The 10,554-nt window shown below is 56.8% G+C and overlaps 1 protein-coding gene across 1 annotated transcript; it reads left to right on the plus strand.

The window, feature by feature from the left end:
* The first annotated feature begins 1,767 nt into the window (after positions 1 to 1,767).
* MFAP2 (microfibril associated protein 2) lies at positions 1,768 to 9,089 on the plus strand. Its single transcript, XM_050909300.1, has 9 exons — positions 1,768 to 1,824; positions 5,871 to 5,959; positions 7,161 to 7,247; positions 7,697 to 7,723; positions 7,801 to 7,891; positions 8,115 to 8,155; positions 8,393 to 8,480; positions 8,611 to 8,684; positions 8,968 to 9,089. The coding sequence occupies exons 2-9, from the start codon at positions 5,923 to 5,925 to the stop codon at positions 9,069 to 9,071; spliced, it is 549 nt and encodes a 182-aa protein (XP_050765257.1). The 5' UTR covers positions 1,768 to 1,824; positions 5,871 to 5,922; the 3' UTR covers positions 9,072 to 9,089.
* Positions 9,090 to 10,554: the final 1,465 nt, after the last annotated feature.

Consider the following 10,554-nt stretch of genomic DNA (forward strand, 5'->3'; position numbering starts at 1 on the left):
CGCCCTCCGAGGGTTTGGGGTTTTTTTTTTGGCTGCCTCCGAGCCCGGCTCTTGGATCGAAGGCTGGTTCTTGCGGGAACTCGCCTGCATGGAAAGTCTAAACCCCTCCGAGCGCCAGCGGCGCCTCTCTGCCCTCCGGGAGCTGGGGATTAGATCAGGAAATGAGGCACAAGCAGAGGTAAGAGGTTTCCTGAAATCCTAGCCAAGGCTTGAGTTATTAAACCAGGCTTCCTGAGCTTAAAAAAAAAACAAACCAACAACCACAACCTTCGAAGATTTCTTTTTTTTTTTTGCCTGTGCTTGGCAATTTTAAAAAGCAGAAGGGACCGAGGTGTGAGGGACCTGTTTGCACCTCGGTCGTGTCCGTCCCCCCCCCCCCCCGCAGGGTGTTTTGCTTGGCTGGTTTTTGCAGGGTGTTCCCGGCCTCGGGGGGTTTGCAAAGTCCATTTAATTATTAACAAGCAGCTCCTGCCCTTAGTTAGAGGTTAACAGGGCTGCGGACAAGGACGATGCTGGATTTCGGGGCAGGCAGAAGCTTTATGGGAGCAGCTATTAGATGTGTTTGGAGTCGTTTGGATGGTTTTATCCATCCTTCAGACTGGAAAACCAGGCTTGTTATGAGATGGGGAGCACCTTAAAAACCCTTCTGCTTCTCCTCCTAGTCTGCAACTGTGTTTTCTCCTTGTTTTTAGAGCGGTCAGGACTCCTCCTGCCCGCAGAAATGCTCATACCTCGGCACAGCTGATGGTGGGCTTGGTGCAATGGGTGCAATCCTGCCCCACGGGTGAAAAAATCTCTGCCGTCTCCTCCCCGCTGCTCAGCCCCATCCCCGTGCACGCCGCTGGCCGTCTCTGGAGAGCTTCTCCCTCCATCCCAGCCCTCGAGCACCCTCCGTTTGCTCCGTTGCTGGTTTTGAACGTGCCTAAAATTTGCAGGTTTTTATTCCCCAGAGCCGGGCTCGGTGTTGCTGCAGGGCTCGGGGTTTTTAGGGGAGCATCCCCAGCCTCGCCGGGATGCAGCCGGCATCCTGTGTCCTCCGGAAAGCCGCCAGCAAGCCGGGGGAAATTGGGCCCCACGGTCAGCAATGCTGGCTCCGCCGCCGTGCAGGGGCTGCAGATCTGCTCCGGCATCCTCAGCCTGGGTGGGAAAAAAGGGGATTCCCCCCCCCCCCCCCCCCCTCCATCCTGGGATAAAGCTTTAAATCTGCTGCAGGGTTGCAGCATCCTCGCTGCTCGGGGAGCAGATCGAGCGCTAATGCCGAGCTTGGAGTCAGGAGGGCTTGATTGGGATCGTAGGATCCCAAATTTTGGGGGTTGATCTCGGTTTCCCCAAGAGCAGCCGAGATCATAGAGCAATGCCCTGACACGATCCTTTCATCTCACCCTCCAGCAGCACAAAACCCAACCTAAAACCACTCTGGCGTGCTCGGTGCTGAACAAAATCCTCCTCTCTCCTTGCTTTTATAATCAATTTAAAATTCATCTGGCTGGGGGGAAAAAAAAAACCCAACACAACCTAGCCCTGACGCCCATTGCAGCAATATGCACTTATTGATTTATTTTTAATGTTTAATTTTTTTTTTTCCCCCCTAGCAGGCAGCAATTTGGGAGGAGGAAGGGGCCGGCTCAGGTGTGGCATTAGGACCCAGCGGATCCCCCATGTTGGAGGTAGGAGGTTTTTGGGTTGGTGGTTTTTTTTTTTTTCTTTTTTTTTTTCTTTTTTTTCTTTTTTTTTTTTTTTAACTCTCATTTTGGAGTTTTTGAAAGCAGAGAGAAGAGACCAAGGCGGTGGGCAAGGGCAGAACCAGCACTAACACCCAGAGCGGTAAGGACCAGGCGAGAGAGACCACCCCCCCCCCCCCCCCCCAAATCCCAGCCCCCTGCATCAGGCAGGGATGCTGGGGACCCCCCCCCTCCCAGCAGCGGATGGGGCTGAACCCCATCTTTGGGGCTTTGCAAAGTCGCCTTAAAAACTCCCGTCGGTCGGGGCAGGCGAGCTCGCAAAAGCAGTTTTCCAACTTTTAATCTCACGAAAAGAAAACCCACCTTATTTTTGGGGTGCTGAAGAGCCAGCAGCCGCGGGGGGGGGGGAACCCCATCTTTGCAGCCTGACAGCTGTTGGAGTAGATTTTGAACCACTTCAAAAAGTCTAAAAATACCCTAACGTCTGAAGGAAGCCATGTATTTTTTTTTTTTTTCCCATCCTGGAAAGAGACTGTAGAAAAGGGATATTTTAGTATTTCTTATTTATTTTGCCCCCCCCCCCCCCCCCCCCCCCCCCGGGGGGGGGACGGGACCCCAATGAAAATGCGATGTGTGAAAACGGGGACGGGGGAAAGAAAGTTTGGTGTTTTTTTTTTTTTACCTTTGGTCGAGGGCCAAAAAAAATTTGAATCCTTTCATATTCCCTTTGTTCTCCCACTCTCTGGCAACTGGAGAGCTTAAAAAAAAAAAAAAAAAAAAAGGGAAAAGAAAGGAAAAAGGGAGGAAAAAAAAAAAAAGCTGGGGGAGGGGGGAAAGGCTGGGGGAAGGTGGGGTTTAGCAGAATGAAAGAGAGAGACTGTGGTGTTCTTTCTTCGGGGTTGATTGTTCCCAGATGTGCAGTTGCAAAAACATCTGGCGCGGTTGGAGTCGCCGGACCCCTGCAAGGAGGGGAGAGGAGCTTGAAGGGGGGGGGCAAGGTGGGGGGGGGGCACCTCGGGTCCCTCCCGGGGCATCTCACCGCCTTCCTTTGGTGGTAGGAAAAGCCAGAGGTGGGGAAGAAGAAGGAGGAGGAGGAGGAGGGTGGAGGTGGCCCCATCCCCTCTTTGCAGACTTTGGGTTGAAGGAAGATGTCGCGGCGACCCTCGGCATCGCTCCCAGCTGGGTTCGGAGGTGGCGGCGAGCCCTTCGGTGTCCTCCGTCGGGAGGAGAAGACGTTGGCATCGCCGTCGGGGGAAGACGTGACCCGTCTGTCTCCGTTCCCCGGCCAAAGCGTGCGAGCTCGGTCCAAGATCTCCGTGTTTGGGGGAAATTCAGGGGGAATTAGACTTCGAGAGAAGCCTTGGGCGCTTGCAGACCGCTTTGGGGTAAAAAAGGGGCTGGCGGGGCAGGTTAATCCCGAGCTGTGCGGCCGTGTCCTTGGGATCGCTGGAGCGACGGGAGGATGGCACGTGATGCCTCTGGAGGTGGGCATCCGTCTGCCCCGCAGCCTTGCCCCAAGCTGTCGTGGGTGGGATACGGGCGCTGGGTCAGGGTGATTTGGGGCCGCAAGGACGTTGGTGCCGGCATCCCGCGGGATCCCGGCATCTGGAGAACTGGCAAAGGTCGGGATGGGCATCTACAGCCGCTTTCTGCCACCTCGAGGTAGCCCCAAACCCCCTTGGTCCCCCGTAGCAGCCCTGTCCTGGCCAGGACCCAGCTGCTTTCCCAAATCCAAGGTCTGCCAGCAGCTGCTAAGGCTCGGTAAAGCCTCCCGGACCCCCGCCAAGCGCCCGCCGAGCCCAGAGCCGCACGTTGATCTCGCTCATCCCCGTGCAATCCCCTTTATCCCAGGACACGTTTAGCCTCGGTTAAACCTGGATCTGGGGCTTCCTTTGCCGTGAGAAGCAGATGGGGCTTGCAGGGACCCGGGTTCCACCAAGGTGCAGCCGTGGGTTGGTGATGGAGCGCTGCTGGGTGCTTCGTTTGGGACCACCAAACTCTGACCATCGGCCAAGCTTGGTTATCCAACTCCAGCTCAGGTAGGGACCAACTTTCTGGCTTTCCCAAAGCTGGGAAGGGTCTGGATGTCAGTTGTCAACGTCTCCAGTACCTGCGAGCCTGGGGATGGAGGAGGATGTGGTGCCTGGAAGATGCAACTATGGCGGTGGTGCAAGGGCATGATTGCTAGAAGGTGCTACGCTTTGGTGAGGGTGAGGACGTGGTGGCTAGAAGGTGCTACGCTTTGGTGAGGGTGCAGGATGTGGTCCCTATGCTATGGGGATGGTGCAGGACATGGTCTCGAGAAGGTGCTGTGCTTTGGTGATGATGCAGGACATGGTCCCTAGAAGGTGCTGTGCTTTGGGGATGGTGCGGGACATGGTCCCTAGAAGGTGCTGTGCTTTGGGGATGGTGCGGGACATGGTCCCTAGAAGGTGCTGTGCTTTGGTGATGGTGCAGGACATGGTCCCTAGAAGGTGCTGTGCTTTGGTGATGGTGCAGGACATGGTCTCGAGAAGGTGCTGTGCTTTGGGGATGGTGTGGGACATGGTCTCGAGAAGGTGCTGTGCTTTGGTGATGGTGCGGGACATGGTCCCTAGAAGGTGCTGTGCTTTGGGGATGGTGCGGGACATGGTCCCTAGAAGGTGCTGTGCTTTGGTGATGGTGCAGGACATGGTCCCTAGAAGGTGCTGTGCTTTGGTGATGGTGCGGGACATGGTCCCTAGAAGGTGCTGTGCTTTGGGGATGGTGCGGGACATGGTCTCTAGAAGGTGCTGTGCTTTGGGGATGGTGCAGGACATGGTCTCGAGAAGGTGCTGTGCTTTGGGGATGGTGCAGGACATGGTCTCGAGAAGGTGCTGTGCTTTGGGGATGGTGCGGGACATGGTCTCTAGAAGGTGACACGCTCTGGTGATGGTGCAGGACATGGTCGCTAGAAGGTGCTGTGCTCTGGTGATGGTGCAGTCAGTCCCGTTGACCTCCACCTTCCCCAGTGTGGTCTTAAACCCAGCAGGGAACCGTGCTGTGCTGGGACTGGAGCCGCGTTGCCATCCCGGGTGCTGCACCCAGCCGTGGCTCAGCGGGGAGCTGGGCTGGGTGCCTGGGTGCCTCCTGGCATGGAGGGCTGATGTTCCCCCTCAGCAGCGGCGAGATACCAATGGGTTCGGCTTATCTCCACTCGTGCCTCAGTTTCCCCGCTCCGGCAGCAGAGCCGGGGGTGCCAGGAGGGGTTCCCCATCCCTGCGGCATCTCGGCGCACCGGGAAAGCCGACGTGCTTTATCCTCGACAGCCAAACGCGTTCGATTGGATTTCGAAGGAGTTTTTGGGGAGAACTTCTCTTCTTTTTTTTTTTTTTTTTTTTTTTCTTTTTTTCCCCCCAATTTTCCCCTGGAGCTGGCTTAGGACAAGGGGGAAGGGCGGCCGGCATCCCTGCCAGCCCACGCCGGGGAAGGGGGCCCGGCTCACCGGCGGCACAGCCGGCCTTGGCCCGTCTCCCCGCCGGGGAAAGCAGACGCTCGACATGCAAATCGCCGCTTGGAAAGCGCCGGGGAGCTGCGGACGCCCAAGGCTGCCAAATCCCAGCGCCGGCGCGGGATTTTTCTTGAAAGCGATTTTTTTTTTTTTTTAAATTTTTTTTCCCCAAATCTCCACATCCCTTTGGATTTAGGGGAATGCCCGAGGAAACGCAGCATCCCCCGGTGGTGGGGACCCCCAAAATCCACCCTTTGCCAAGGAGTAGGGCTGAAAACCCCAGGAGAGGAGCCCCCAAACCTCCAGCTCGTGGGTCTGTTATCACCGCGGGGCGGGGGGGGGGTCCAGATGTCTTCCCCCCCGTGGCGGTGATTCAGACATCCCAGCATTTCTCATCCCCAGTCCTGCCCGCGGGATATTTCAGGGCTTGGTCCTTGCAATTCCCCCGGCAGCGCGTGGTCGGAGCGGGAAGCCCAGCCTGCCTTTTTTGGGGAAGTTTCTTTATTTTTTAGGGTTTGGGGGTGGGTTGGTTTTTGGTTTTGTGGGTTTTTTTTTTTTTTTGAGCCAGCCCCTGGGGGCATCTCGGGCAGAGATGCGAGGGGCATCATGCTGGGGTGGGGGGGGGCTGCTGTAGGGGATGGGGAACGGAGGGGTCTGGGGGTCTGCGTCCCCCCCCCTGCCTCCGCTAACCCCTCTGTCTTTCCCTCTGCCCCATCCAGACTCCTCCGGCTGCATCCCGGCCCGCACTGCTCCTCCATCGCTGCTGTCAGGATGAGAGCGGTGGGGCTCTTCTTGCTGTGTCTGCCAGGTGAGTGCCCCCTCCCCGGGGGTCCCCAAGGCGAGGTGACACCCCGTGAAACCCCAGGAGCCGGCCACCACCCCTAATGACGCTTGGGTGCCTGCACCCATCTGGGGCAAGCATCACCTCGTCGCGTATTATACCCCAAAATTAACCCCAAACGCCAGCGTAGGCTCGTATTTAGGCTGAGACTGGCTCTAGGTTGGGGGGGACACGGAGGGTGCGAGGGGTCTGGCGCCAAGCGAGTCCCTCCCGCTTTGGGGACATTTGAGGTGGCACCATGGGGTGGCATAAAATTGGCACCTCGGGGCCGGGGACAACATCCAGAAAAATTATCTTTGTAACCCCCCGGGGGGGCTGGCAAAGGCGGGATGGAAACGAGGAGGGAGGCGACGGACCCGGGAGCCTGGAGCCAGGAAAACTTTGGGCGAAACCAGCTCCGCACAAAGGCTAGCGGACAGATGGAAAACATTAAGCAGGCGAGGCCGAGGGAGCCCGGGGAAGGGGGGGGGACGGGGGGGGACAGCGCGGGGGGTAGTGGGCAGAAAAGATAAGTCCCATCCCGGCATCGTTCCCGGCGATGCTTTGCTCAGGGATGCTGCCTGTCGCAAGGATGCGGAGGGATGCGGCGGCTGGATGGACCGTGGGGCATCACGGCGTGTCCCGGGGATGGGTCCCTGCTGTGCCCCGGGGATGGGGGGTGACCTGATCCCTGCCCCCCCCCCAAAAGCATTCTGTCTGCGTGATCACATCAACTCCTGCACGCTGGCATTTGAACCCCGTTTGTCCCCCCCGGATCCGCGGCAGGATTAGCTCCCAGGGCATCTGCAAGGGATGCAGGGGATGCCCTGGTCCCCCGGGGTGTCAGGAGCATCGCTGGGGGTCAGCTGGATGCTGGCCCCGTCTTTGGGTGGGGTCGCGGTACCCGGGTGCTGCAAGACATCGGGATCACCCGGGATCATCCCTGGCTGCACCAGGATAATGTAAGAATCCTGGGCTGGTGCTGGTCCCCCGTCGGTGAGCATCCCGCTTTTCTCTCCCTCCTCTCCTCCGGGCAGCATGCCCCTGAGGACAGCTATGGGGTGATATTTTGGGGGACAATGCGAAGCTGGAGAGGCGGAGGCAGAGCAGGGAACCCCGAATCCCCGGGCTGGGGGTGGCCGTGCCTCTCCTGATGATGCTTCTCCCCCCGCCTCTGTCTCCCCAGCAGCGCTCCTGGTCCAGGGACAGTACAGCAGGTTTGAAGGCATCACCTACCCCGAGCCGGTACAATATTCCCAGTACGACCAGCAATCAGGTTAGAGCACCCTGAACTGGGAGAGGCTTCACCCACCTCTCTCCCTCCTCTTTTTCCTTTCTTTTTTGCTTTCTCTGGCCAAATACACATCAGTCTGATGCCTCTTTCTGCTTCAACACTCTTTGCTCCATCCTTTTTCTCCCGCCCCTTAAATTTCCAACCTCCTAACACCTTCCCATCTCCCTCCTTGTACACGTGCCTCTCCTTTCCCCTTCCTCGCGCTGCCAATTATTTATTAAGCCTTTATTAAGCTTTAAAAAACCCCGGTGGGATGTTGCCCAGGTTTATTCCTGGGGTGGCTGGAGGGTTGTTTTTCCCATCACTCAAGACGGGCTGCAAAATTTTGGGGAGCTCATTGCCAAGTCCTGGCCCCGATGGGGTGTGGTTTTTTTTTTTCTCCCTAAACCCCATCCTCAGCCTCTGCTCTCTTTTCTGTTTTATTTCCCCAGAAATTCAGGATTACTACGACTATCACGGTAAGTGGTTCCCCTGCAGGATGCCGGGGTGGGGGCAGGTTTTTGGGGCTGTGCCCGCACTCTCCCTTTCCTTGCAGATGTCACCCCCCGTGCCCCCGAGGAGCAGTTTCGGTACCAGTCCCAGCAACAATCCCAGCAGGAAATCGTACCGGCTCCGACCCCAGGTGGGTGGCAGCCGCCGGCCCCCCCCTCCTCACCCCAGGGCTCGGGCTCTCCATCCCTCCCCCTGCACCCTTAGCCCGGTTGTGCTCCCCCCCCCACCCCGGAGCAGCTTCATGGGTGCCAGCATCAGGATTCTCCAACCCTCAAACCCAGGGAAAGGGCAGCGAGATGCTTTTGCTCTTTAATTTCCTCCCCCCCCACCCCTCACTTTGCTCTCCCCCCCCCCCAGCTGCTGCCCCGAGACTGAGCCCACGGAGCCAGGACCCCTCGGTGAGTGTTTGTCCCCCCCAAACTCGGTCCCCAAGGCGGCAGGGGGGGGTTCATCCTCCCTTTTAGCCAGGCTGGGGTGAGGCTGTGCCGCCGTGCTCACACCCGGGGTGAAAATTTGGGGGGGGGGGAAGGCATGGAGTGGCTGCTGAGCCCATCCCCGGGGCGTCAGGCCTCCCGCCGTGGATTTTTCCCAGACCCCCCCCCCCATCAGAAACCAGTTGCCTTTTCTCCTTGCAGACTGCCGGGAGGAGCAATACCCCTGCACCAGGCTCTACTCCGTGCACAAGCCCTGCAAGCAGTGCCTGAACGAGATCTGCTTTTACAGGTGAGCCGGGGTGGGGAAGCTTCCCTGACCCCCCCCCCAATATTTTGGGGACCCCCCCTCTGCTTTTGCACTAAATCCCCCATCTTTTTTTTTTTTTTATCCCTCCGCCCCCCCCCCCCCCAACATCCAGCCTCCGCCGGGTTTACGTGATCAACAAGGAGATCTGCGTCCGCACCGTGTGCGCCCACGAAGAGCTGCTGCGAGGTAAGGGGGGGGGGGGGATGCACCCCAAATTGGGGTTGTCCCAATCCAGGTCACCCCTTTTTCCATGGTGGGGGGGGGGAAATCCCAGCGCCCAAATGAAGTTGCTCCAGGCATTGCTTCACAACCAGTGAACCAAACTGGGATCCTGTTTGGGGGGGGGGGGGCTGAGCCACCCCCTTGCAGCATCATCATGTCCCCATCGGGGGGGGGGGGTCCCTCGCTGCTTCTCCCCCCGTTTTTTTTCCTACATCCACGGATTATTTCTTTCCCGCTATCCCCGCAGCCGATCTCTGCCGCGACAAGTTTTCCAAGTGCGGGGTGATGGCCACCAGCGGGCTCTGCCAAACCGTGGTCGCATCCTGCGCCCGCAGCTGCGGCGGATGCTGAGCTCGAAGTGTGTGGGGGGGGGACACCCCCACACCCCCACACCCACCCACCCCAACTTTGCCGGCCGCATCCCGGAATCCCAACCCCTTCCAATCCTCCTCTCCCGGCTACCCGTCCCGCTCCGGATCCTCACCGTGGTGCTAAAGAAACCGTGCATGAAAGAGCATAAAAAAAAAAAAGTCCATTTTTTGTGCACATAATAATTAAAAAAAAAAAAAGGGGGGGGGTGGGGGGGTGGGTTATTATTTTTATTACTTTCCTTATTATATTGTAAAGGGGGGGGCGGTGCGAGCCCCCGCCGCCCTGTTTTCTACGTAGAGTATCCAAGAGATAAAGCGTAAGGGTCGCTGCGGCTCCCGACTCGTTTTTGGGGGGATTTTCTGATTTTGGGGGGGTGGGGGTGTGTCATTTTTGGGGGGGGGGGGTGGTGTTGTTTTTTTTTTTTTTATGGGGGGGAGTTGCGATGATTTGAGCAATTTCTGCCCATCCAGCCCTGGGCACAGGCGGAAGGGGTGTGGGTGATGATTTTTGGGGTGGTTTAGGGTGTTTTGGGGCTTGTAAAATGCCTGATTTGGGGGGGCAGTTGTTGGGGGAAATAGTGCAGCTTGGAGGGGGCTTAATTTGGGGGGGGGGGGTTTCTTATAGAAAAAAGTGCGGTATATAGGTGTTTGGGGCAAATTTCTGAGTCTCCTATAGAAAATAATGGGTGTGTTGCGGTTTGATTTTGGGGTGTTTCCCAGTTCCCCTATAGAAAAGGGGGGGGGGGGTGTCTCTGCTGGGGTCCTGCGGTGTTTAGGGCTCGGGTTCCCCTATAGAAAGGAGGGTGGAGGTTGGGGTTTGGTTCACTTATAGGAAATAGTGTGAGCTTTAGGGGTTTGACTCGGGGAGTTTCTCCAGGTCTCTTACAGGAGAGACCTCGTATATACTGTGCAGCTTTTATATAGCATGCAGCTGTCTTATATAGCGTGTAGCTCTCATATAATGTGCAGCTCTCTTATACAGTGTGTAACTTGCTTATATAGTGTGCAGCTCTTATAGTGTGCAGCTCTTATACAGTGTGTAACTTGCTTATATAGCATGCAGCTCTTACATAGCATGTAGCTCATATAGTGTGCAGCTCATATAGCATGCAGTTCTCTTCTATAGCGTGTAGCTCATATAGGACACAGGTCTCTTCTATAGCATGCAGTTCTCTTACGTAGCATGTAGCTCATAGAGGGTGTAGTTCTCTTATATAGTGTGCAGCTCTCTTATATAGCATGTAGCTCATATACCGTGCAGCTCATATAGCATGCAGTTCTCTTCTATAGCATGTAGCTCATAGAGGATACAGGTCTCTTCTATAGCATGCAGTTCTCTTACGTAGCACGTAGCTCATATAGGGTGTAGTTCTCTTATATAGTGTGCAGCTCTCATACAGTGTGAAACTTGCTTATATAGCGTGCAGCTCATATAGCGTGCAGCTCATATAGGACACAGGTCT

Source organism: Gymnogyps californianus, chromosome 21 (genome assembly GCF_018139145.2).
Source record: "Gymnogyps californianus isolate 813 chromosome 21, ASM1813914v2, whole genome shotgun sequence".
Classification (NCBI taxonomy): Eukaryota; Metazoa; Chordata; class Aves; order Accipitriformes; family Cathartidae; genus Gymnogyps; species Gymnogyps californianus.

Excerpts from the sequence above, each read along its gene's own strand:
- MFAP2 (XM_050909300.1), top strand. The coding sequence starts at position 5,923 with ATGAGAGCGGTGGGGCTCTTCTTGCTGTGTCTGCCAG. Across the intron at positions 7,248-7,696 it reads CCAGTACGACCAGCAATCAG|AAATTCAGGATTACTACGAC; the intron begins GTTAGAGCACCC and ends TTATTTCCCCAG. Across the intron at positions 8,481-8,610 it reads AACGAGATCTGCTTTTACAG|CCTCCGCCGGGTTTACGTGA; the intron begins GTGAGCCGGGGT and ends CCCAACATCCAG.